This window comes from Megascapheus bottae, chromosome 1 (assembly GCF_031878675.1).
Source record: "Megascapheus bottae isolate mThoBot1 chromosome 1, mThoBot2.hap1, whole genome shotgun sequence".
Lineage (NCBI taxonomy): Eukaryota > Metazoa > Chordata > Mammalia > Rodentia > Geomyidae > Megascapheus > Megascapheus bottae.
Genome location: NC_143509.1, coordinates 51,494,456 through 51,521,665, shown reverse-complemented (window position 1 = coordinate 51,521,665; position 27,210 = coordinate 51,494,456). Strand labels below are relative to the sequence as shown.

General features: G+C 38.5%; 1 protein-coding gene across 1 annotated transcript in view; it reads left to right on the top strand.

The window, feature by feature from the left end:
* Nucleotides 1-1,018: 1,018 nt before the first annotated feature.
* Nucleotides 1,019-27,210, top strand: part of Atp13a5 (ATPase 13A5) — a 100,175-nt gene continuing 73,983 nt past the window's right edge. Inside the window, exons 1-5 of the mRNA XM_090343984.1 lie at nt 1,019-1,133; nt 22,218-22,391; nt 23,375-23,521; nt 24,240-24,310; nt 24,405-24,485. Coding sequence (XP_090200110.1) covers nt 1,074-1,133; nt 22,218-22,391; nt 23,375-23,521; nt 24,240-24,310; nt 24,405-24,485 — 533 coding nt within the window. The 5' untranslated portion in view covers nt 1,019-1,073. The remainder of the gene's footprint in view (nt 1,134-22,217; nt 22,392-23,374; nt 23,522-24,239; nt 24,311-24,404; nt 24,486-27,210) is intronic.

Here is a 27,210-nt window from a genome sequence, read left to right as displayed (position 1 = left end):
TGACTTGTCCCGAAGGTCAAGGTATATATTTGTGCTATTCAAAGAAACTGAGAATTATCTCAGTTAATAGAAACTATGAACCTCTACTAGTTTTCATTGTTAGGAAATTTTTCCTAAGAATAGATCGATATAACAAAATGAAATAACAAAGGTTTTATCATGAGCACATTGACCCCTGTATGGATCAGTTTTCCTATTTTAATGATAATATCAAAATGAGTAGATATAATCCTTAAGACTTTGTCTTTCTTGAGCCTCCTCTCACCACCCACCATATATTTGTTATTTGAAAACTTTGCATAAATGGAAAATCAAAAATGAAAAAATTAAAATTATTATAGCTTACTTTTAAAAAGCATCTCTCTTCTTGATTAAATGTTATGATTATGATTATGATGATGACCTCTTACCTCTTACTGAGTGTAGCAGGTATGACACTTGGCCTTTTACAAATATCATCTGAAGTCTTACTATCAATCCTATAATTATCATCGACATTTCACACACTGGAAACATGAATTTCAGTTTTCTAAATGGTTTTTCTAGGGTCATTAGTAGAAAGCAGGAATTAGAACTGAGGATTATCTCTTTCCAAAGGTGACTACATTTTCTCATCATGATCCAAACTCTTCGTTTCAATTCTGCTTGTTGCCTTTAATATTCTCATCTGTAAATTCCACTTGGTAAAGGCTTCTGGCTTTGAATTTTAGCAAAATGGATATTCCCATTCATTGCCTCAGATTTTTATAGAGAGCCTGTGAAATTATTTATCTTTCCAGTTCAATAACTTTTTCCCCCTCATCATTTTTAACTCACATCTAGCTCAGTAAATAAACAGTAGGAAGAAAAAAAAAACCAACACCCAGACATCAAACAGATAGATTAGCAGACCAATCCTGTGGTTGAGGAAAAGAATTTCTCTCTCTCTCTCTTCTTTGTTGGTCTAATAGGCAAGGTATGTGCCAACAGATTTTATAAGCACCTGAGAACTGCAGTGACAAGTACAGACGGAGTTCTCAGAAGTCCAGGTGGTTTTGACATTTCTCCAAAGGATCCTAATCTGTCTGCTTTAGATGGAGAAGACCAGTAAGGACCATCGGGCTTTACTCAACCAAGGAGAGGAGAATGAATTGGTGAGTTCTCCTTTCTTTTTTATAGTTCCCCTCCCGCCCCCCGCCAAAAAAGTGCCCAAGACTGTGGTCAGGAATTGTTTTCAACTACATTAAAGATACATTACAACACTAGCAGTGCTGGTTTGAAAATGGAAAGGATGCAGATCTGACAGAGATCCATGAAAGCTGAAAGGCACAATTTGAAGGTAAGAGGTTTATGAGGACTGGGTGAAATTTGCCTCGGGATGGTAGAGGTCTTGCCATCTGCACATGTGATGAATCATGTGAACCTACCCTAGATTGCAGTGTGGCCAGGATATATCCCTGCATGGTAACAATCTCCCCCTTCTCATTTGTGTCACAAGGAATTGGAAAAACTGGTAAAAACTACAATTTTCTTTCTCTTTCTCCTGTTTTCTATGTTTGCCTGACCTGGGCTCGAATTACCTTGGGCTGAATAGATGCTTTTTTCCCCTAAACTCAAGGGAGTTTTCAGCACCAAGTGTTGAAGAAGAAATTATGTACAGCTTAGGTTTTTATAAAGCACATATTTTTAAAAATCTCACTTTTAGAATTCTTTTTCCCTAGTATCTCTTCTATCAAATATGTACAAGTCTTGAAAACTGATCATTTAAAGCATGATAACTCCTCTATAGTATCTACTTGCTGCTTGGGAGTTTATATTTATAATGTTATTGAATTTTCAGAACAAAGAAGGAAATAATCCTACTTCATAGAAAAGAAATCAGAGACTGGGGAGGTAGGTTAAGTAATGTGCCAAGGTCATTAGCCTGCAGCAGACAGCCTGGGAATCCAGCCCATTTCTTGGCTCTGTACATTATAACTGGTCCACACCATAACAGTGACCCTAGTTAGGCAACAAGAAAAGTAGAGAGAAAGGGAAAGGTGTGGGGGTTGAAGTGGCAGAACAGAAGCAGAAAAGAACCCAGGGGATGAGTTTTGTATTTCAGGAAGGTGTTACTTTCCTGTATGGCCTCCAAGTTCCTCATAAACTGTGGGAAATCCATAACTGCTTTCTTTCCACCTGTTCTTATTTGTTAATCTAATTAAAATAAGCAGTTCTGTCTATAGCTTGGCCATTCAACGAGAGAGCCATGGGCCATCTGTGGTTTTGGAGTACTTAAAAAGAAACAGATCCAAACTGAAAGATGCTATATACATGCCAGACTTTGAAGAATGTAACAAAGAGGCCCATAAATAATATTTGCATTAATTGCACACACACATGACAATATTTTATATACAGTGAGTTGAACAGAATAGATTAGGAACATTAATTCCTCCTGCTTCTTTTTCCTCCTTTAATGTGGATGCTAAGAAAATTCAGAATTGCAAATGTAGCCTTTATTTGTATGTTATTGTACCCTGTGAGGCTTGAGGATGCTACCATGCTTTAACATCTTCACACTAAAGGGATCTGAAAAGTTAAAATGCACTCACCTGTATTCACTGCTGAACGACTCTGTCCTGGGTCTGAAAACTTATGAACAAATAGATGAGTGTTCAGGGAAACCTTATGTGGGTCTTTATTCTTTCTCATTAGGTATTGTTTGCAGAATTGATAGACCAGGATTTTTAATTCTCCCAGCCGCAGAGCAGATATGTGTACCAGAGAATTATTAAATAATGGTTCTAGGTGCCAGAGTTTCTTTTTTCTTCTTTTTGTGTGTGATCAAACACTTCTAGAGCAAGAGAAACTCCCATTCAGAATCATGCAGTGCTGGCCTCACACTGGCACAACACTCAGGGAGAGGAGGCTCGAGGAGGAATTGTTTTGCACAAATCTCACTCTCAGAGAGAGCAGAGAGTTTAATCTGACTCCAGGCCACAGGTAATCTGGTGGTTCAGATGGGTCTGGTGAGAACCTGAGTGCATACACTAAAAAAGAAGCTGTGACTTAGTGCCAGACCATTGCGGTCAAGACAATCAACAGTCTGGTGTTGTTGGCTATATAGCGTTTCACAAGGAAAGTCAGAAAGTGTGAAGTTTTATGTGAAATAGCTTGATAATAACAATTTGGAAACGAATCCGAACCAAAAAAAAAAGATTCAGTAGATTAATGGTTTGGCTGAGTGTCATCTTCAGGGGGGTCTATTAATTGTTGACACAATCCTTCTGCCCTTGCTCTTTCCTGAGAGTTCATCATGGCCTACTCTGCCTTGTACTTATGCTCATCATTCCCAGAGAACCATCCATTGTCATTATATGAGAGGATTTGAGGTGAAAACCAGACAACTGTTGGAGCATATGATACATTCTTTCAATGAAACACCTAGAAAGAACCTAAGCGAAGGGGAAACGGCCAGTGAATTATTCAAGCTGTCATAGATTATTTTGCTGAGCTCAGCATGGATATAAATCATCACATTAGTTTCAAAAGTCAAACCCTGTCTCATTCCTGTCTCTAGTTCTCGGGGCCTAACTCCTCTGACTTGTAGAAAAGTTACCACTTGCTATGCTGGGTAGGTGCTGGGTGTGTGACAGGCAGTAAGTATCTCATTTCACCTGCACGACAGCCTCAGGGGAGGAGAGACATCCTCACTCCCTCAGTCTGCTTCTGTCCACTCCCCACCTTCCTCACTATTCCACAGCTCTAAATAGATTCCTTTTCCTTCGGTTTCTTTTTCCTAAAATTTTATCGTGCCCAAGAGCTTCCCTTGACCTTTCCATGTGCAATTTTCTTATTTTGCTTTTTTCCCCCTGAAGGCCCCTCAGAATGCGCACCTTTATCGACAGTCCACAGAATCCTTCATGCAGAGATCCTTGATAAGCCAACAACCTCACGGCCTTTATGCAATTCAGCACCCACTGGAATAGAGTTTGGCTTCCTGGTGACCTCTATTGGAATGTTGGCTCTATTAGGCCAAGTTATCAAAGCTAAATCATTTGTAAAATGGAGATATGACTTCCTACTGATTGAAATTGTGGTTGGGGTTAAATAAGATAGAAAGCTGCTCCCCAAACATCTTTTCTAGAGTGATATTGTGAAGAGTTATTAAATGAAAGTCTTCTCTTTTTCTTCTATATCACTTAAAGAAATACTAGAAGAGATACCACGTACTAGAAGTAAATGGTGGGCAGCTCCTAGCAGGGCTTCTTAGGGTTTGGAACATAAATCTGAGAGGCAGCATTACGTATGCTCCTTTTCCCACATTTTGGGGTCTATGGTTGAGAGAGAGAACAAGAGAGAGAGAGCAAGAGAGAGAGAGAGAGAGAGAGAGAGAGAGAGAGAGAGAGAGAGAGAGAGAGACAGAGACAGAGACAGAGACAGAGACAGAGACAGAGACAGAGACACAGAGACAGAGACACAGAGAGAGAGAGACAGAGACAGAGAGAGGCAGAGAGAGAGAGACAGACAGACATACAGAGACAGAGAGAAAGACAGAGAAAGACAAAGAGACAGAGACAGAGGCAGAGACAGGCAGAGAGGCAGAGGCACAGAGACAGATAGAAAAAGACAGGAACAGAGAGAGAAAAAAGAGAGAGAGAGGGGGAGGGAGGGAGGGAAGGAGGGAGGGAGGGAGGGGGAGAGAGAGAGAGAGAGAGAGAGAGAGAGAGAGAGAGAGAGAGAGAGAGAGAGAGAGAGAGAGAGAGAGAGGGGGGGGGGGAATATATATGCGCAGATTCTTTCCTAATTGTTCTCCATGCAATGACCCATGTCTACAGAAAAAGTCAGGAAGTTCTCAATGAGTCAGTGAGAAAGGTGTCTTCATTGCATTATTGTTACCCTCCTGTGAGGGCTAATCATTCTGTCTTTTCTCAGGCAGTCTGAAGGGAACCCATGAACCCCTTAGCCTCTGTTTCAGGGTTCTCTGGCCATGTATAATTCCTCAGGATGGTCTTGATCCTGCCCCCTTCTGAGTCACAAGTGACACTCTACTCATCTGGGCTTTACAGCCCACCTTCTGCTCTCTTCTGTGCAGACATCACTGCCTGGGTATCTAAAACCTAATGAGAACTCTCCAGAAGGGAGAATAATAGCTGCTTGACGTGGGAAGAGATAAAGAACATATAAGAGAGCATTTCACATGGCAATTTTCTTTCTTCTCGTGGAGGATCCATCCTACAGCACACCTGGAATTTAGTTGGGACTAAAACGTATGTTAGCTACATACTTGTGGGAGTGTTTCTGGACCTTGCTGGCTGCTTAAAAATCAATACTACTTGCCCTCCTGACTCACAAGGGTCATGTTCAAATTATGGAAATTTCTGTGAAATATAACTGGTTCATTTACATTTCTATTATGACACGTAGGCAGCTTAGATCAGGTGAAATTGATATTAAGCATGTGTCCCCTTTCTCCGATTAAAACTTGGAGAATGATAGTTGCTTAAACACTCCATTACAAAGACAAATAGCATGTAAAGAGTTGGTAGGAAAGATCAGGAAACTGGAGTATCTAGATTATTTCACACCAGCTTGTGCATTCCTTATTTTCCATTAAAGGGCCTTCAGACCAGTGTTACTCTCCCACAAGCACTCCTAGGATCATTATTGAAATGTGAAATATTAAAATAGCAAGCCCACAGCTTGCTGACACCTTGCTGTGAGGATGAGATAATGATATAAGCAACACAATCAACAGTAAAAATTTCTCTAATGTATATTGCTGGAGAGAAGTTGGCAGGATGAATTATAACAGGCCTCGCTATTGAGTTTTCCTTTTAAATTATGACAAACGTATAAGGTGAGAGCATTGGTAATACGCTCTTGCTAATCATGTATGAAGAAGCAGTTGAGGTGCTTCATTTCATCATGGCTGGATCTCAGGCTGATATAGCTATACAAAAATCTCATCCTGGAATGTTTTAATAGAACTATGTTGGACAGGATTGAAGAAATAAATATAGTTTGGCTATAATCTCTATTTTTAAGGACTCTCTGGGAAGTTATATTTAATTTCTGAACCTGTATTTTAAGATAATTGTCCAGAATGATAGACTATTTGGAAGGAATTCTATGTATCACAATCCAAAACTATTTGCAAGACATTGGCAGTAATTCCCAAGAGAACAGTCATGGTGGTTGCCTTCCCAGCAGTAGCTGGTGTGGATTACTAAATAAAAGTTCTTCCTTATGGATAAATTTCCCAACTACTGTGGAGGAAGTCAATATAACATCCCACAGGTGACTTTTTCCCTTGATAAGTTTTGCCCAAGATTAGCTTGTCTCATTGAGTATAAATATAATGAGCATAGCTTCTATGGGTATGTTGTGTCATGTAGCACATGGGAGTTCATAGGTGTCACCAGCATGTCCTCAGTTGAGCCAATCAAAAAGGACACTGGGTCAACCTCACTCAATCCTTTAAAGAGGACTTGGCCTTTCCTGAAGCTGTATGTATTGAAAGCTCAAACAGGATTTAGAAGGCAAGGGGATTCACCACTCCACCACCAAAGCACATGAGTACCTAAGAGGGGTTAAATGGTGGGGAAATTCTTCTTGGCTCATGTAAGATGGAAGGTACAGTGTGACAAGGAACTCTGAGTGCCTTCTAAGAACTGACAGAAGCTACCAGCTGCCAGCCAAGAAGGTCGTAGAGATCACACTCTGCAAACCACACATGACTTAAATCCCACTTAGAAAATACAAACTTGAAAGAGGTTTTGGAGCTTCACAAGGTATACACCCTAGATAACATCTTGATTTGAGTCTTGGGAATTGATGAGTTGAGAACTAGCTAACTGGATTCCCAATATATATGAGATAATAATACTTTGCATTGTTTTAAGATGCCACATTAGTTATGTTGAAAAAGAAAACTAATACACTATCACAGCAGACCAACAACAGAGCATGCAGCCTGTCTCAAGTAGAAAAGAGATATTCTTCTGCCGGGCACAGTGGCTCGGTGGAACGGTGGCCTGTAATCCTAGGTACTCAAGAGGCTGAGATCTGAGGTTCATGGTTCAAAGCCAGTCCAGGCAAGAAAGTCTCATCTCCAATTAACCACCAGAAAACCAGTAGTGGCGCTGGAGCTCAAGGGATAGGGCGGTAGCCTTGAGCTGAAGAGCTAAGGGACAATACCCAGGCCCAGAGTTCAAGTCCCACAACAAACATACAAACAAAAAAAGGGATATACTTCTAAAAATGGGGTAAATTTATTTGTTTTTGTGTGCTCAATATCAATTTCACCTAATCCGAGTTGCCTGCATCATTCATTTGTACTTCATAAACGAAGTTGAGGCAAATACTCTCCGAGGTCCCTTTTCTTCTACTCAGTGATACTCTTATTCCTCAAATGGCCATTACCAGCACATGCCAATGTGTCCCAAGAATCTTATATGTGTTAACTTCTGCTTGTAGAAACTGTCTTTGGTAATCAACCCAGGAATCAGAGTCCCTTCTTGTGCACAATTCCTGCTCTGTCATTATTTGTCCCACCAAGCAAGAGCCCTTCATTGATCTTTAACTTGCAAGAAGAGTACAGGCTGTACAGGTTGACATTCTGAGCATTTGGGGAGTGACCTTAGCCAGGAGTGACAGTAAGCTTGTCTCTACAGTACTGGGTGTGGAGTCACACTGCTTGCCTGTGAAATATCTCTTCCTTTGGAAAGAATGCACACGAGGGAAATGTAAGAGACTGAATTATCCAATAAGTGTTTTGAACATCACCCAAGATTGAGTTTGTTTGATCTACAACTAATGATAACTTACAAAAAATAATAGTATTTCTATAATAGTTAATTATAGGTGAGTATGAGGATTCAATGACAGTTAAGAAAGTTTTCAAGAAAATTTACATTTATTGTTCAATATAGAAAATGATCATGAAAGTTAAATCTAAGACATTACATTTCTGCAGAGTGGTGTGTGTGAAATATGACTGACAGTATTTGTTAGTGATTAGTGTCATCTATTCAAATGGCTGTGGGTGAGTAGACCAAGAATAGAAGGTTGAGGAATAATAAGTATATGAATATGGTTTACTAACTAGGGACAATATCATCATACCATTAAAGAGAAGAACTTTTATGTATTGGCAGGAGAGATAAGAAAATCAAATATTAAGAATATTCTTTCATCTAATGTGCAAAAGATTATGGTTTGGAATATCAGTGTAGAGAAAAGAGAGGGTAGTCTATTAATAATAATAATAGAAACCTGGTGAGGTGATTTTTGCTATAATAAAAAGTAACCAATAACAAGGTAAAACAGGCTGGGAATGGTAGTCACATCTATAATCTCAGCTATGCAGGAAGCTAAGGCAGAAGGATGATCTGAGGCCATCCTAGAAAAGGAAAAACAACAACAACAAATGACCAAGTGAAGTGAGTCAGACCCCCAAAACATAGACTCCATGGTTGCTTTCATTGAAATAATTAGTATATGTCTGGGATAGTCCTAGCAAAGAATCACGATAGCTCAATAGCTATGTGCATAAGATGTTGCTAATCGAGATGAACTCCAAGATATAGAAACAAGAGGATTTTTGTGTTTTTAATGTACTATGTGAAGTTATTTCCTTTTTCCCCTTTGGTTTATCCCCTGTTGTCACTTTTTGGATACCCTGTGTCTTATATTATATATGTGTGTCTGATTGGGGACAGAAAGGGGAACCGCAATATGATACTCACAAGACAATATGTTAGAAATGAACTTTACAATTTGGATGGGGGTTGGGATGAGGGAAAATGTGGGATAAAAATGAAGCAGTGGGTAACAACAAGACATGTACTCACTCCTTTATGTATGTAACTGTAATCCCTTTGTATATCACCATGACAATAAAATTAATTTTAAAATATTCAAGCCAGGTGCGGTGGCTCATGCCTGTAATCCTAGCTTCTCAGGAGGCTGAGATTTCAGGATCGTGGTTCAAAGCCAGTCTGGACACTAAAAAGTCAGTGAGACTCTTATCTCCAATTAGTCACCAGAAAACCAGAAGTGGTGCTGTGGCGCAAGGTGGTAGCCTGAGCTGAAGAGTGTAGGGACAACATCCAGGCCCACAGTTCAAGTCCCATAACCAATTAAAAAAATCAACACCATCAACACCACTACCAACAACAAAATCTTGAGACAGTATCTGAAAAAAAAATACTAAAAGGAATAAAGGACTTGGAGAGTGGCTCAAGCGGTAAAGCACTTGCCTACAGCAAACTATGAGACAGGCCGTGAGTTCAAATCCCAGTACTACCACAATATAAAATAAAATACCTAATCAATTTTAGCATCACAGAGGAATGATAAACTGTAAAATAAGATCTCCTTGGCCATGATTCAAGTGCCTAAAAGTTAAGGCCCACCTTGAACAATTAACTTACTGTAAAGCTATTGGAACATTCCTAACCATGGAAACATCTAACATACCACTGCAAATTAAAAACCCAATCAAAAGGGGTGGTCAATGAAGAGATTGAGCTGGGGATGGGGGTGGGAAGGAGGAGAGGAGGAAAGAAGAATGCAGTAAAAGTTGCAATATATATCATACAAAATTAAGAAAAGTGAGGGGAAGAGGTGGGTTGGGAGGGATGGGTGAGAATGCTGAAAGGGTGACACTTGATGCACGGTAGTCACAAACTACTTCATTGAATGACAACTACTTAAAGATACTTTTTAATTTCTTTTTTGAAAGATTTTATTAACACTGATATTTACATCATGTTTAAAACGTCATGTTTAACAAACAAGTATTCAAGAAAGGAATCTCTATATGAAATCACTGGCACATAGATTTTGGAACACAATTAAAATTAAGCTGAGGGTTTGTATGTTATAGATACATATCAATCTATATAATATAACATTATGTCTATAGAGCATATAGCCCATCATAGATTTTTATGTCTATGTAGTTATGTTTATATCTCCAAGACCATGTCCACAACCTTGGGAATCCAAATATTGAGTCATCGTGCTTGTACTGTTTGAATTTAATATCCACATATCAAGATTGAAGGTATTTTTTTTAAAAAATATAAAACTGGGGGGCTGGAGTATAGTCTAGTGGTAGAGCACTTGATTTGTGCTATAGGATTACTGAATTGAGTGTTCTGAACTACAGAACAGAAACATGCATTCCAAGGCATTTGATTCGTCCCTTGTTATACCTGTGTAGTAGGCACTGAACGGAACACTTTAGGTGACAAACAGGAAGCAACGGGCACAAGATCACACCACAGAAGCAGTGGAGGTAGCTCTCTGTTGGTTCTGACCAGCAGATTCTTGGGTGACAGATAAAGCATACATGCACCCAGCGAATTATAATTCTTTTTTTTGTTTTTTGTTTTTTGCCAGTCCTGGGCTTGAGCTCAGAGCCTGAGCACTGTCCTTGGACTTTCTCAAGGCTAGAGCTCTACCACTTGAGCCTCAGCACCACTTCGGCTTTTTCCCTATATATGTGGTACTGAGGAATTGAACCGGGGTCTTCATGCATGCTAAGGCAAGCACTCTACCACTAGGCCAAACTCCCGGCCCTCTTTTTCTCACTCATTGGGCAAGCAATGAATTTAATCCAGAGATGGTAAATTCAAATCTGTGCCCACCACAAATTCTGTTTTCTAAGTTCAGATTGGCCTGGGGTAATCTGATGGGAGCTATAGGAAAAATAAAAAGGACACATTTCCAAAAGATAGAAGTCGGGAAATACTGAGGTAGGTAAGTAATTCTGGTAACAGATCCTGGATGGCAGGAATCACTGAGATGAGTAAATACAGGAATTCCTTCTATCCTTTTACAAGATAACTGTGGAAAGTCAAATCCCCCCCTCCTCCCACACACACAACCAAAGTTTTCCATTGGCTCCATTCAAACATTAGTCCAATCTTTTGCAGCCAATCACAGCCCCCACAGGACTCTACAGAGTTCCCACAGGGTGTTTTGTTACAGTGCTTTTCCCCTTGAATGGGAGAAGGGTGTCTGCACTGGTATAAGTGTGCATACTTTGGAAGAGAGCTTCTGCTTCCAGCTAATCCTTGAATTATCCAGGCATTTATCCTAAAGCCCTTGTCTCCAGATTCACACACTACAAAGGTGAGTGGTTTTCTTTTGGTCTTCTACTTGATGTCAATTTTGACAACTTGTGCTCTTTGGGGGAAACTGAAAACTCCATTTAAGCCATTGGATCAATCACTTTGGGAAATAACATTTGTTCTCCATGTTGCCTGTGGTCAAATCATTTCACAATGAGTCCAATGAGATTAGCCACTATTAACTTACTGACATTTTGTTAAATTGTGTATTACCCAAGATAGTATGAACTCTTCACATATTACTGAGTGATCAAAATGTGCTATGTGCCTTGGATGTATTGTGTGTGTGTGTGTGTGTGTGTGTGTGTGTGTGTGTGTGTGTGTTTGCCCATGTGCACCTTTCTATGTGATAATGGATACAAACCAGGACCTCACACTTTTTTGGCAAATGCTTTACCATTTGAATTATGCTCCTAATCCTTTCGTTTTGTCATTAGGTTTTCAGATAAGATCTCATGCTAACTTTATCTGAGCTGGTTTTTAAACATTGATCCTCTTACAGGTTCCTCCAGCATAGCTAGGGGTATTACAGGCATGTATTACCACACCTAGTCTATATGTATTATCTTATTCACTTTTTACAACACATTTAGAAGATGGTTATTGTTGTTAGTACCATTTATGTGGAGGAAGGTGAGGTGTCAGAAGATGTCTGTCCCCAAAGCCCCATGTATCAAAGTCACATATCTTGTTACAGGGAGTGGAAGTATGTTTTTAACTGGGTTTCTCATGTGGACTTGTAGCTTTTTAGCTACAACACCAAATTACTGCTATTGCATTTTATCACCAGCCACCATGTTATCACCAGTTACTCTGAGCCATTCTTTTTATGTGAAAAACATAGTCTAGTGAGTTTAAATCATGGCTGATAAGTGATTAAGCACAAAGCCTACCTGAAAATGTCTACAAGGCAAGAAGAGGAGGTATGATGAACAGAGTTTATGGTGTGAGGCCTAGATAGGGAGCTCAGGTGTAAGTTATAGTGTTAGGCAACACCTCTGTGCAAAGCATATTGTATTTTATTATCATTCCCAATTCTTCTTCTTTCTCTGTACTCTGGACTTAGGCTGTGGTATTTCTGACATCCTGAATTCAGATCCTAGTTCCCAACAGAAGAAAGTGAAGGTTACAATGGGGCTTAGAAAGAAAACCAAAGCAATCTGTATGACATTCTCCATGCTCTTCAGCTCAGTGAATAGGTGGCAGATCTTAGTCTGAGAAACACAGTTTATTCCATTACCAATTTTGACCCAGAATATTTCACCTAAAACTTGCAATAGGCACCTTTCTTCTCCTTTGACTAAATTGCTGATCAAAACACCTGTTCCCACTACTGCAGCATCTTTCCCTTAACACCTTCATTGCCATGCCTCTCTGTAATCTTCACAGTGATGTTTTCAGGCCTGTGCTATTAGTATTTCCCTAAGGACAGAGAAGAAAACTGAGACTCAGGAAAATTGAATTGCAAGGTAATGAATAAGAGGAGGCAGTCACTTCAGCCCAAGGAGTCATATTCACTTGGTTTAACCTTCTGGTCTCATTCACTTCCCACTATCTGTACATTTTCAATATGTCTGGATTTACTTTCTTTTGACAACACAAAATGCCGCTTCTCTCTCAATTCCCTAGCCTGAGTTTGTTAGTGGATTTCACTGAAAGTGCACAAGTACTTAGGAGAAATTTGAGGGACTCTAATTACATCAGAGAAATGATCATTAAAACATTAAATTATACTTCAGATTAAACGGTCAGCGTAAAAGCATATGCTATATACTGATTTAAAAAAAGACCTGGCAATCTACATAAGAATGTTTCTAAAAGAATATAAGACAAGGTAGTGATATTTTGGCCAAAAATCTCAAGTTCTACACTAGCTACATACTTCATGAAAACCCAAGGTCTGATTTAGAAAGGAGATTTAGCAATGTTTATGAGAGCAATGTATCAAGGAAACAAAAACATTGCTTCTATTCATCTTTGCTCAAGGAACCATATATTTCACAAAATTGCTTTTTGATGTTTACAAGCTTCTTTGCCCTTTCTTTATTTTTCTTGCTTCCTCTTTTTTTTCAGCTGAGCTTCCTCTCCTCTCACCCTCCTCTCTTTCTTTTGAACAGATAAAGGAAAGCCATCTGCTGGCATTTTGGTAATAAGGTGTCCTCAATCCTAAGAAGTATCTTTCACAGAATCCTCTTTTCTTGTCATGGTGGAGCGCTGTATCAGTGATATGATTTCTCCACTTCTTGGTGGAAGTATATACAAGTCACTCATACCAGGGTACAGCTGCTGCCTCGCAAGTCACCAAACCTCCAGCTTCTATAGAAATTGTATCTTTTATACTGTTCAGCAAGAAATGTACTCATTACCTTACTTAAGTAACTGTAAGTCTTCTGTACATCACCCTTGCATAAAATTAAATTAATTAAGTTAAAAAATTAAAAACAAAAAAGTAATCTCTTCTTTGCCCCTTCTTCATGTACTAACTTTACAATTATTTTGCCAGTCCTGGGCCTTGAACTCAGGGCCTGGGCACTGTCTTTGGGTTTTCTCAAGGCTAGAGTTCTATCACTTGAGCCACAGCACCACTACTGGCCTTTTCTGTGTATGTGGTGCCAAGGAATAGAACCCAGGGCTTCATGCATGATAGGCAAGCACTCTACCACCAGACCACACCCCCAGGCCCCAGTCTAACTCTTCTAAGTACTTGTTTTCCATATGATTAGGTTTCCAAATAAAATCAACAAACAGAATTTATTATCATTCTAGCTGGACCCAATATCACATATCTGTAATCCCATGAGGCTGAGATTTTGAGGATCATTGTTCACAGCAATACAGGTAGGAAATTCCATGAGATTCTTATCTCTAACTAATCACCAAGAGTAGGAAGTGGAGCTGTGGCTCAAATTATAGGAAGCCTAGAACAAAAAGCCCAGAAAAAGTGTCTAGGCCCTAAATTCAAGTCCCAGGACTAGCATACACACACGCACACGCACACACACACACACACACACACACACACTGTTTACAGTTGGAATATTTGATGAATAGAGCTAATCTGAATATTTGTATAAAAGAATATTCTTGTAGAATATATTAGTTGTCATATCTTAACAATAGAGTTTGATGAAATGTTTCTATCCATTCACACTTACATCACCAATGTATAACAGTTCTACTTGCTTTACTGTTATCACTACTTGATCTAAATTGTATTTTTAAATTAGCATTCTGTGATTATATCATTGAGTCACAGTGTGGCTTCTGAGGAAGTACTCAAATTGGCTGTGCCAGTTCTTTGACTCAGTTTCTTGTTAAGAGTTTTTTTTGGCTATTCTAGGCTGTGACATTCTGTTTTTACTTTCTATTTCCTTAATAAAATGATATAAAATTTTGTCTTGGATATTGTAGACAATGTTGAAGTCCTCTTTTGAAAGATTCCTATTCAGAATTTTGTTTCTCTTTATTATGCTTTTACTTAATCAATTTGTAGTAGGTTTTCATATATTCCAAATATGACTTCTTTTCATGTATATATAGTATATACATATTAGAGCTTACAAATAGCTGGTATTTTCTAGTGATCTTTTGATGGACAGAAACTTTTAATTTTAATGATGTCCAACATACTTTATTTTCCTATTTAAGAAATATCTACTTGAGCTGAACTCTGGTGGCTAATGCCTGTAAGCCTGGCTACTCCAGAGATTAAGATGTGAGGGTCATGTTACAGAGCTAGCCTGAGCAAGAAAGCTTGTAAGACTTACCTCCAGTTAATTACCAAAAAACCCCAAAGTGGAGCCATGGGTCAAGTGGTAAAGCACTAGCCTTGAAGGAAAATGCTCAAGGACTGCACCCAGGTCCTGACTTCAAGTCTCAGGACTGGCACAAAAATAAATAAATAAAAGAAGTATCCGAAGAAGTTCATGGAATGTTCCTCTTGCGTTTTTGAAATTATGCTATTGTTTCAAGTTTCACATTTAAATATATTTTCCATTTCAAATGAATTTTTGAGTTTGGTCTCTTTCTGAACTGTCTTTGTTGCCCCCTTTTCCTCTTATTTTGTGTATGGCTTATTTTCCTAATGGCTGTGGAATTTTGTAATATGTCTTCATTTCTGATGATATGAGTTTACCACATTTCTCGTATGAGTTTATTTTCGTAACTTCCTAAGTTCTTTACATTTTTACCAATTGTACTGTCATTTAACTAATTGCCATATAAAGTGTTCGATGAAAATTTAAAAGAAATTGTAAGAGTCTAATTATACGATTTAATATGCTTCTACATTTATTTAGGTCTTTATTGTCTCTCACTTATATTTAAAGTTCTTATATATCTTTGTTAGGTTTGTTAAAAGATAGTTAATTCTTTTTCTTGATAATTTTATTAGTTGTACTTTATTAGCATAAACAAATATAACTGTTTTTTTCTGTATTTGACCTATTATTCAGCAATGCTAATAAATTCATGTATGGACTTACAATTCATACATTTTTCAATGTTTATCTATAACTGCATTATCTAAGCCTAGAGTTTTACTTCAAGTTTTCAAGTTGTTAGAACTTTTTTTTTTTTTTTTTTTTTTTTTGCCAGTCCTGGGCTTGAGCTCAGGGCCTGAGCACTGTCCTTGGACTTTCTCAAGGCTAGAGCTCTACCACTTGAGCCTCAGCACCACTTCCGACTTTTTTCTATGTATGTGGTACCGAGGAATCGAACCCGGGTCTTCATGCATGCTAGGCAAGCACTTTAACCACTAGGCCAAACTCCCGGCCCTTGTTAGAACTTTTTTCTTTTTTCTTTGGCCCATGGCATGAATATTAGTTGGGACTCTTGGCAGTATTACTTCACGTGGCTCTGAGGAGGAAAAGTGTGTGATCTCATCAGTATTTAAGATCTTGGCTAAAGGGTGCTTCCATCTAGATTTGGTTGCTTGGTTTTTGTTTCTTACAACGTTAGGGGTTGAACCTTGGACCCTGAACATTCTAGGAAGAAGATACCTCCCAAAAGTTTTTTTTTTTTTTTAAGAAACATGTAGTGGTGTTGGATTTAACCTGTCTTTTTCTGTATCTGTTCTGTAATACCTTCTGAATCCCCCAACCAAATGTTAACACTGCAAAATACATTCCTAGACCAAATACCATTTTGCAAAGACATATTACTCTTTTATTTTATCATTGCTTTGGTTAGATAATTAAGGATATTTCATCTATTTTTCTAATAGATCATAGTTTATCATTTTTTTCTTTCTTGCAACATGCCTGTTGGATTCAGGTACCTGAAAATGTTGGCTTTTTAACAACTTAGGAGTAATTTCTTATGTGCTCTACTTGTAAAGAAATGTGAATAAGAATACTAGAAAGAATTCATAAGCAGTCTGGATTTAAAGATTCCTTGTAGGAAGTTATTTTTGTTGTTGTTTGTTTGTTTGTTTTCTGCCAGTCTTGGGGCAAGAACTCAGGGCCTGAGCACTGTCCTTGGGCTTTCATTTGAACCACAGAACCACATCCAGCTATGTATGTGGTGCCAAGGAATCTTTGTGCATGCTAGGCAAGCACTCTACCACTAGGCCAAACTCCCAGCCCCTTTATTTTTTTGTTGTTTTGGGTTTTTTTTTGCCAGTTCTGGGACTTGAGCCACAACTCTATTTGCAAAATTTTGGAGATAAGTCTTCTGGACTTTCCTGCATGTAATGGCTTTGAACCACAGTTCTCCTATCTCAGCCTCCTAAATAATTAGGATTACATGCATGAGCCAACAGCACCTGGTCAGGAAGGATTTTTTAATTAAATTATCCCTCCCACTCTCCCCTCTCCCATCTCTTTCCATCTTTTCCCCTCTCCCTCTTCCTTCCTTTTTCTCTCCCTCCCCCTTCCCTCCTTTCTTCTACTGCTCCCTCCCTCTCTTCCTCCAATTCTTCCCCTCCTCCCTCTCCTCCATCTCTTATTTGTGGATCATACGATTGAACCCAAGGCTTAATATGCACTAAAAAGACATTATTACACTGAGGATCATCTCTTGCCCCCCCTTTTTTTCCATGTAAATTTCATCTGGAGATAGTTTTAGTGAGTCTCCCACACTGGCCTGAAACCAACTCTATGTCTCAGATTGGCCTTGAGCTTGTGATCTGCTTTTTCAGTCGCCTTTTTGGCAAAGACTGAATGTGTGCTAACAACCATAAAAAACATTTGGATTTATATTTATGAGTTCATGCGTTTTCTAAGTCTTCCCAAAGTGCCAATTTAGCCTCTGATTTTCTCTATTGTATGTCTGATTTTTGTTTTATTCATGTCTGCACTCATCTTTAAAATTTCCTTCCTCATACTTTTTTTTAGGATTTAATTTGCCATTCTATGACTTCTTGAATTGGAAAGAAGATTGCTTTTTTTTTATTTCAAATTTCCTTTTCTTCCTCTTCTGTGTTCTTAAAACTATACATTTCCCTTTACCATATACCATGAGGTCTGACACCTTAGTTTTCATTTGTATTCAGTTCAAAATCTTCTCCAATGTCTCCTGTAATTCCTTATTTGACTTTCATGTGTTATTTAGAATGTGTTGCCAAACATTTCAGGACTTAGCATTCTTTTGTTAATTTCTAGTTTAATTGCAATGCATTTATCTGAGACTGATCAATTTGGGCAACTACTTTATGACTACCTGAAAAAATTTGAACTCTGTCACAGGTATTTTGGGCCCATAGTTCTCCCTCCTCTGGAGAGGCATCTTGTCCTTTGACCTCCTTTGACACCCTCTACACCTACTATAGTGCTCTACTCTTGTGCTGGAATTGTCTCTTGATCTATAACTTCATTTGATGAGCCTTCTCTTGAACAAGGAACTCAATCCTAGTTATTTTTGCTTTCCTTCCTTCTCTCCTTCCCTCCTTCCCTCCCTCCCTTTCCTCCTTTCCTCCTTCCCTCCTTTCCTCCTTCCCTCCTCCTTCCCTCCTCCCTCCCTCCCTCCCTCCCTCCCTTCCTCCCTCCCTCCTTTCTTCCTTCCTTCGTTCCTTCCTTTGCTCAAGGATAGCACTCTACCACATGAACCAGAGCTCTACTTCTGTATATTTTTTTTGTGATTAATTGGAAACAAAAGGTTCATGGACTTTTCTTTCCCATCTGGCTTTGAACTATAGTCCTTAGATCTCAGCCTACTGAGCAGCTAAGATTACAAGCATGAACCACACAAGCATCCAGCAATGCCTACTACATGCTAGTTAATATTTGTTGAATCAAATCCAATTGAAGTAATCTAAGAGAGTTAGTTTTCTGTTCAGCCTGTAAAAGCCTGTGGAGAGGTAGCTGTACCAAGTTGTGCACCAATTCTGGTGATCTTTGACAAGGCACTGCCTATGGCAAGGCCTCTCATTATTGTATAACCCAGGAATTATAAAAGTTACCACTTGATTTAGTGGAAGCAGAAAAACAATTGAATTTTATTGTTGTTACCTATATAGGTCTGCGTTTGTTTATTTTGCCATGTTAGCTAAATGATGTTGTTTGTATTTGTACTGATTTCTGTGTCTTTATTAGTTAGCAAGAGAGGTTGGCTCAAAATCTCTAGTGCTGAGTGGATTTAAATTCTACTAATTTTACTTTATAAATTGTAAAGGTATGTTTTGTGTGCACAAAAGTTCACATTCTTTCTACCTACTAAATTTATCCTTTAGCTTATGAAGCATCTTTCCTTTTTTTCTGATATTTTTCCTTATTCTTAAAGAAATGTATTTTTTTTCTAATAATAATATAGCTGAATTAACTTTTCTTCCTTAGTGTTGCATGTTTTACCTTCTTTTACTTTTTTTAAAATTTTTCTGCTTCTTTATGCTTCAAGTATGATCCTTGTAAATAACACAGTGCACCCTTTATTTTATAGCCCAATCATCTTTGTGTTTCAGTATCAAGAACATTCTCGTTTAATGTAACTCTTGATACAGTTGGTTCAAATTTTCTTCATGTTGTTCTTTGTTTTTCATTCTCTTTGTTCTTTTCTTTACTTGTTATTGTAATAGAGAAAGTTCTGTGTTTGTACACTAATGTCATAGATTTGATCATATAACAAGAGGCCATTGTTTTCTCATCTTCCAGAAGCTTTGCTAGCATTCCATTCTCCCCATCGTTTTGCTGTTGTAGACTGAACATATATCCTTTGCTTTGCCCTCCATGAATTATTTCATTAAGGTATATTTCCAAGTGAGGAATTACTGATTAAAAAAAAACAAAAACTTTTTTGTCAGTTGTGCGGCTTGAACTCGGCCTGAGCTCATCAGCTCAAGACTACTGCTCTACCCCTTGAGCCACAGCACCAGTTCCTGTTTTCTGGTAGTTAATTGGAGAAAATAGTCCCACAGACTTTAGTACCTGGGCTGGCTTTAAACCATGAGCCTCCTGAGTCTCTAGAATTATAGGCGTGAGCCATTGTGCCTGGCTGGAGAAAACATTTTTATAATTATTGATACACTTCATAACATTAAAGAACTATTCTAGTTTTTAAAAATGATATTAGCAGTTTATGTCTGGAATGGTTTCATTGCTATCTTGTTGATATTCTGAATAAGTTTTCAAATTTATAAAGCTATGTAGGAGGAACTGAGGGGTTCCCAATATAACTGTTGGGTATAAATAAACGAAAAAGGGGAGAGGGAGAGTTTAAGAATAAGCTCATTTCAGCTTTATGCTGAGCTACCTTTCAAGATTATTCTGGATGTGCCTGGGTTTTGGCAATAGCCCCCTAGAAATTAACCCAATGAGTGGGTGTTTATTACATAATGAGTGACCTAGTATAAATATTTTATATAGGTCTAAGAAAACTGTAATTCACAAATGAAATCAAGGTTCATAGAAACTGGAGAAAGAGGAAATGGAATTGAAATAATGCTTAAAATCAGAGTTAATGAATGTTTGTGTATTATACACTTAAACATTTCAATGAATAATCTTAAAATTGTGCATCAATAAACAATGAACTCCTTCTTCCCCTTGACTGATGTTGCTTAGGAGCTCTCCAAACTGTAATTACCTTTACAGAGTTAAGTATATGGACGTGGTTTTACCTGAGGACAGATGTTTTCTAAGTTTTTTTTAATTTCTAATTATTTTGTACAGGGTTAGTTCCTTCATGATGAAATGAAGGACCTGAGATTATGTAGCTAGAGATAAGTAGAGCGCTTTCATCTGTCTTCAGAATTACTTTCAACAACTCTTAATATAATCATCCTCTACCACTGAGTTATTAGAAAAAAATCATAAGAGCAACATATGCCCCAAATTAATGACAAAAGTTTCCAAAGAATTATGCCAAGAGATTTGCTCTTTGAAACCCTGATCTGAACTGGTCTGAGTTCCAAAAATGCCATAGAATTATAGTTAAAGCAATTTTCTTAACATTACAGCTTTATTTTTTATTTACTTTTATTTTTTGTGTGAGCCATGGGTCTTGAACTCTGCCTGGGCACTGTCCCTGAGTTCTTCAGCTCAAGAATATCACCCTACCCCTGGGCCTGGGCATTTTCCTTGAGCTCTTCAGCTCCTACCCTTGAGCCAAGCCCTACTTCCCTGTTTTCTGTGGATTAATTGGAGATAAGAGTCTCAGGGTTTTTTTGTGCCCGGGCTGGCTTTGAACCTTGATCCTCAGATCTCAGCCTCCTGAGTAGCTAGGATGGCAGGTGCGAGCCACCGCGCCCAGCTAACATTACAGTTTTATTATCTGAGAGTTCAGAATCATAGAAAATACCACTGTCATCACCAAGCCTTAAGTAGTAGTACAATGAACATGATTCATTTTCAGTGTTTTAGTAGGTGTGACAAAAATATCAAAAAATAAAAAGAAAGAAAAGCAAACCTGAAGGAAACAAAACTTAAGTGAGGAGAAGTTGATTTGGGCTCATGATTTCAGAGATTTTAGTCCATGGAAAGATAATTCCGTTGCTATTAGGTGGAGCAAGGTAGAAATATGAGGGCAGAAGGACCTGGCAGAGCAAATTAATTTACTCACCTCATGGGAACTAGGAAGGAGTGAGAGAAAGATGGGAGGAACGCCTTGGGTTAGAATTTAGCAGTGATCCACTTCTTCCAATGAGTCCCCTCCTCTTCATATCCCATCAGCTATGAACTCATCAGTGGATTAATCCATAGGTAGGATTCATGTCCTCATGCTCCAGTCACCTCTCAAAAAGGCCACCAAGAACCAGCCCTGCTGCACATGAAAAACACTTCATATTCCAAGCATAATGATCAGCATCTCTTGGGACTTCCTACTTTACTTTTCAAAATTAATAAAGTGAAGGCTTATTATAAAAGCTAGAAACTAGACAATGCCTTTGAATAACCAAAACTATTTCTCCCCTAAAACTGTATCTCAACTATGCAGTTTATGACAAATGTCAACCGACCTATTACCTAGCAGTCATTTGAAAGCCTTTCGTGGACAATCACTTGAAACAGAGTATCTATTCATATTTTCAATTATTATTATAAAACAAATTTGAATGTGGAGAAAGCTGGATGACTATGTAGACTATAACTGTCATAATTTTATTATCTTTCTCCAATGAATTTATACCAATGTTTTAAAATATCTTATACCTAAAGAAAATGGTGACACTCGTAACACAATGTTGGAAATGAACTTTATAATTTGAGGGGAGGGACTGGGAAGGAGGGAAAGTGGGAGAAAAAGTGAGAGGGGGTAGCAGTGTTTGACAAGAAATGTAGTCACTACCTGATGTATATAATCCCTCTGTACATCAAAATTAAATTTAAAAAAGAAAATAAATCTGGATCAAAACAAGAGGCACGTAAAAATCTGAAAAGAAGTACAAAAAATTAAAATTAAATTTAGTTAATTAATTTTAAACATCTGAGGTGATGATTATGAATAAGTAGCAAGAAATACATCTGTGTTTTCCTTCTGCTTCTGAAGTGTCTTAAGATGCTAGGGTAGTCCTTTTCATTTATATTATTATTAATTATCTCAGAGATTCAGTCACCATGATCTGACTGTCTGGCTCAGGATTTTTTTCAAACAAATCCCCTGTCTAAAGTTTGTATCTTTTGAAATACAAGTATATATTCAAATGGAATCTGAGAAAGTGTTCTTCTATTTATTCTCTAGGAGGTGTTTGGTTACCATACCCAGAATCTTCGGAGAGCTCTATGCCTGGTCACATCCATGCTGACCTGCGGGGTCCTTCAATTGGTGTTCTACTGGAGGCCCGAGTGGGGCGTGTGGGCCAACTGTGTGCCATGCACTTTGCAAGAAGCAGACACCGTCTTGTTGAGGACAACGGTATGTGCCCCTGGGATGTCTATGTCATATGCTATGATCATCACAGATGTACAAACATTGCATGTTCTCATTTATAGATGAGAACAGAGTGAAATCTCAAGCCTGGGAAGGGTGTGGGGAAGGAAGGATAAAATAGAATGGTTAATGGGTGCACTATAGCTAACAGAGAGGACTTGAAATCTTTCCAACACAAAGAAACAATAATTGAGGGAAGTGATTAGTAGGTCAGTTACCACGGTATGATTATTATATATTGTACATATATGCTAAAATGTCACATAGTTCCCCCTAATGATATATAAATAGTGAATGTCAAATAACAATAAAGGTGAATTCAAGAAAGAAAAGAAAAATGCCACAATGATGTCTGTGCCCTAAACAGTGACTAGCCAATATTCCGATAGGACAAGTTTTTCCTTCCGTCAAGACCAGAATAGGAGAATACAAAGTGATTTCTGCAGCGTGGTGATCACTGTGAATACAGCAATGAAAGAGAGATGTTCCCTTCACTTCAGCTCTGGGGAAATGTCTAGCATGTCAGGTCGTTACCTGAGGACCCCTCAATATCAACTTGGATATTATAACACTGCAATGATTATTCACTCTTTCAAAAATATGTGTTTTAGAGGATCATAGACATCTTAAACACCTAGATGACATTTAAAAGTAGAAGACAATATTTCCTAGACTTAAAATGATCCCACAAAGTACCTAACCTCTTCATATTCTAGTTCAGTGACTTATAAATTCTGGGCAAACCGAAATCCTCTGGAGGACTCCTTTGATGCCCAGATTTTTGGCCTCACCACCAGTTTCTCATTCAGTAAATTTGGGACAGGGCTGATAATAAATACTGATATACTCATTTGGAAAAACCAATTTTGTCCCAAACTTGGGGAACTGCTGGTCTCGTGGATTGGGTTAACTGAATGGCTTATTTAATAACGTATTTGAGAAAGTCTGAGCCGGATTGCTTTTTCTAGGATGAATTTCAAAGATATATGAGGAAGAAGGTATTCTGTCTCTACTTAGCCACACTGAAGTTTCCCATAAGCAAGAACTCAAAAGACCCTTTGGTGGCAGACCACCACTCTGTTATAAACCAAGCTGTAATGAAGCCAGAATTAAAAGTAAGTGATTCTTTTATTATTTTTATCAGCTGTGGGGCTTGAGCTCAGAGCCTAGGCACCGTTTTTGTTTGTTTGTTTGTTTTGTCGTTGTGGGGTGTGTGGACTCTTGGCCTGGGCACTGTCCCTAAGCTCTTCAGCTCAAGGCTACCAGCCTACCCCTGGAGCCACAGCGCCACTTCCAGTTTTCTAGTGGTTAGTTGGAGATAAGAGTCTCATAGACTTTAGTGCCCAGGCTGCCTTTGAACCTTGGTTCTTGGGTCTCAGCCTCCTGAGTAGCTAAGATTATAGGCATAAAGACACCATGCCTGGCTCTGAGCTTTTTTTTTTTTAAACTCAAGGCTCCACCACTTTGAGCCACAGCACCACTTCTGGGTTTCTGGTGCTTCATTGGAGCTAAGAGTCTCATGAACTTTCCTGATGTGGCTGGCTTTGAACTATGATCCTCAGACCTCAGCCTCCTAAGTAGCTAGAATTATAGGCATGAGCTGCCAATACCCACTGGTAAGGTATTTATTTTAGAATGTATTATGCATTTTTGCTGTGAAAGGATAAAAATGTGTTTGTTGATGAAAAGTTCTAACTGTTGCACTGTTGGGCTGGGAATGGCAGCTATATAACAAAGAAAGTGAGATAGCCATGGGGACCCGACTTGTTCAACCTTCCTTTCATGAGCTTTACCTTGCAAATGACACCTGTCCCATCACATTTGTGATTACAGCTGCGATGTATCCAAGTTCAGAAAATCAGGTACGTTTGGGATTACTTGGAGAAGCAGTTTCGGAAAGTTGGGTAAGTATAACCTTTTCTTCCTAGCACATCATGGGTATAGTACTGGCTAACTTGAGTCTCATTAACTGAAGTTCCTGTTTTGGACACATTCTAGGCTGTTGGAAGACAACAACTCCTGCTATGACATCCACCACACATTCGGATTGGGTTTGACCAGTGAAGAGCAAGAAGTCAGGTAGGATCTTTAGGGCTGCTGGAAGATGAGCTCTGCAGGTAGGAAATGAAGTATTAAATGGGCCATTTCATTACAGTGTCGTTGTAATGCTTCACCAGCTTAATATCCTTTGTTAGCATCAGGCAGATGTTCTAGATTCTTCTTTTAAGCAAACTTCTTACAGGGCCTGAAAGTGCAAGGCAATCAAGTAAAAATACTATCTTTTCTGTCAGGCTTATGAAGTACTTTTATATTTTCCTTCTCATTCTTTCCCCAAAAGATCTTGACTCACCAGGTACCGGTACACACACCTGTAATGTAATCCTAGCTATCCAGGAGGCTGAGATCTGAGGATCCCTCTTTTAGGCTGGCCTAGGCAGCGAGGTCCTTGAGATTCATATTTCCAATTAGCCACAAAAAAGCTGGAAATGGAGCTATGACTCAAGTAATAGAGGTCTAGCCTTGAGCACGAAAGCTCAGGGACGGAGCCTATGCCCAGAGTTCAAACCCTAGAGCCAGCACAAATAAAAGATCTTGATTCATTCCATAAAATTAAATTTTTAGTTCTTTAAATCTTTTGAGAGTCAGGAAGACAGAACTCAGATTGAAATTTGCCCTTTGAGCATGCACTACCTAAAATACTGGTTTGAGCTGTCATTTTCATAACTCTGATAGTAGCAATGAGGTGTACTTCGAAGCAATGCCTTGCTTTTTAGCACATATTACCTCATAATTCTTATACAAACCAAGTCTAAAAATGTCTGCATTATTACAATGCCAGATGAATATGAAAAATGAGTCAGGTATCTAGACCAGGACAATACTTCAAGCTGTCTTAAAAGTGATATCATTATATAAGATTTCAGATAACTGCTTAACACATTGAAATACAAAAGAGTTTTCAAAGTCATTAAAAACGTATTGGTTTAATAACCTTAAATGCAGATATTTAAAGGATTGATCTTGAGCATTTATGAAATCATATTGATGGATGTAGATAGACTTTGCCTAGGAAACCATTTCCACAGGAAAGATTTCCCATTAGTATAGCTAGCTCACATTTGTCCTTATTTATCAAGTGCCAAGCTTTAATAAACATCATACATAATTAAATTTAAATCTGGTCCACACAATAAAGAACTTGACAATCTAATAAGCAAGACAGAGTGGAGTATTCCGAATATGAAAAATAGACGAGATAATCATCTTACAAACACAGGCATATTTTGTTTTATAGGCATGTTTAAGGAGAAAAATTAGGATGTGGGACATTTTCCCTTTCATTTCTTAACGTAAAACTGAGGACATTAAGAAATTAAATATGATTGATTAGCTAGCTTACCAGTTTCCCAGATGAACTTAAACTGGCTTGCGTTAACAAATAAGAAACTCAAAAAATAAGAGCACCATGGGAAAAAAAGGAAAACAAGCATGTTAAGAATCTCCAATGGGGCAGGGAAGGGGGAATCCTAAAATCTGTGGGCCCCCTATATTTGGGTACAATGCCCCAATCTATCTTGCTTTCACCTTTCAATGGTAAAAGCATATCACTGGATCAGGAGAGCTGATTTTGTTCTGGAAATAAATTACCAGAAGCCATGAAGAAGAGAGCAAGTAAGTTGTCCGGGAGTTCCTTGTTTCAGTTTTTCACCCATGTGAGCTGAACTCAACTTGACATCTTCATACCTGGATCAGAGAAAGTTTGTAGATGTTTTGAGGTAATTCCCTTATTTCTTGAGGAGGGGCTCTATGGGGAAAGAGTGGCAATTTGAATTCCCATTTAGCCTAGTTGTCTTCCTGTTAGGACCATGTAAAACTATTATTTAGCCCACCTTCCACCTTCCTTTAGGCTCCCCCAAAATGCAAATGCAGGCCATGCACCAGTGGCTCACACTTGTAATCCTTGCTACACAGGAGGCTGAGATCTGAAGATCATGGTTTGAAGCCAGCTAGTGCAGGAAAGTCTGTGTGACTCTTATCTCCAATTAAAAAAAAGAAAGCAAAAACAAAAAAACAGAAGTGGTGCTGTGGCTCAAGTGGTAAAACCCTTTTCTTGAGCAAAACAAGCTCAGAAACAGCATCCAGGCCCAGAGTTCATGCCCCAGGAACTGGACTGGGAAAAAAAAAGCAAATGCAAGTACTTTGTCAACACCACTCTCTGTTTTAGTAACAGCACTTACCTCATTGAATTAACACACATGGTTCACATGAATTGCTTTTCTCCTCAAATTTCCTAGACTCCTTTGAAAGGCAGGAATCTAGCTTTCCAACTATTTTTCTAGCAGGTAGGGGCACAGTATCTGACACGGAGTGTGTTCATAAAATGCTGTAATAAGTTAATGATTAGTCTTGTGACTTGTATCTGCAATACTATCTTTGTCAAGGTTCAAAACTTAAACACACAACTAATGTAGCATACAGGTTTTACAAAAGCAATGCATAGGGCAAGCTGGGGGTCCAATGACCAGGCTCTCCCTGTTTGATATTCTGAGTTCTGATATTGCTATGAACAGCAGAATTTAGGACTCAGGAGGACTGGGATGCAGTGGAGTGTCCCATTCCTGCCTTTCAGGAGAATCTAGGAAATCTGAGGAAAAAAGCAATTCATGTAAATGCATGTGCTAATTCAATGAGGTAAGTGCTGTTACTAAAACAGAAAGTGGTGCTGAAAGAGAGAAAAATACAGTTAATTGTGCCTTAGGGAGTTAAACTTCCAAGACAGCTGTCATGTGATAGGCACCCATGG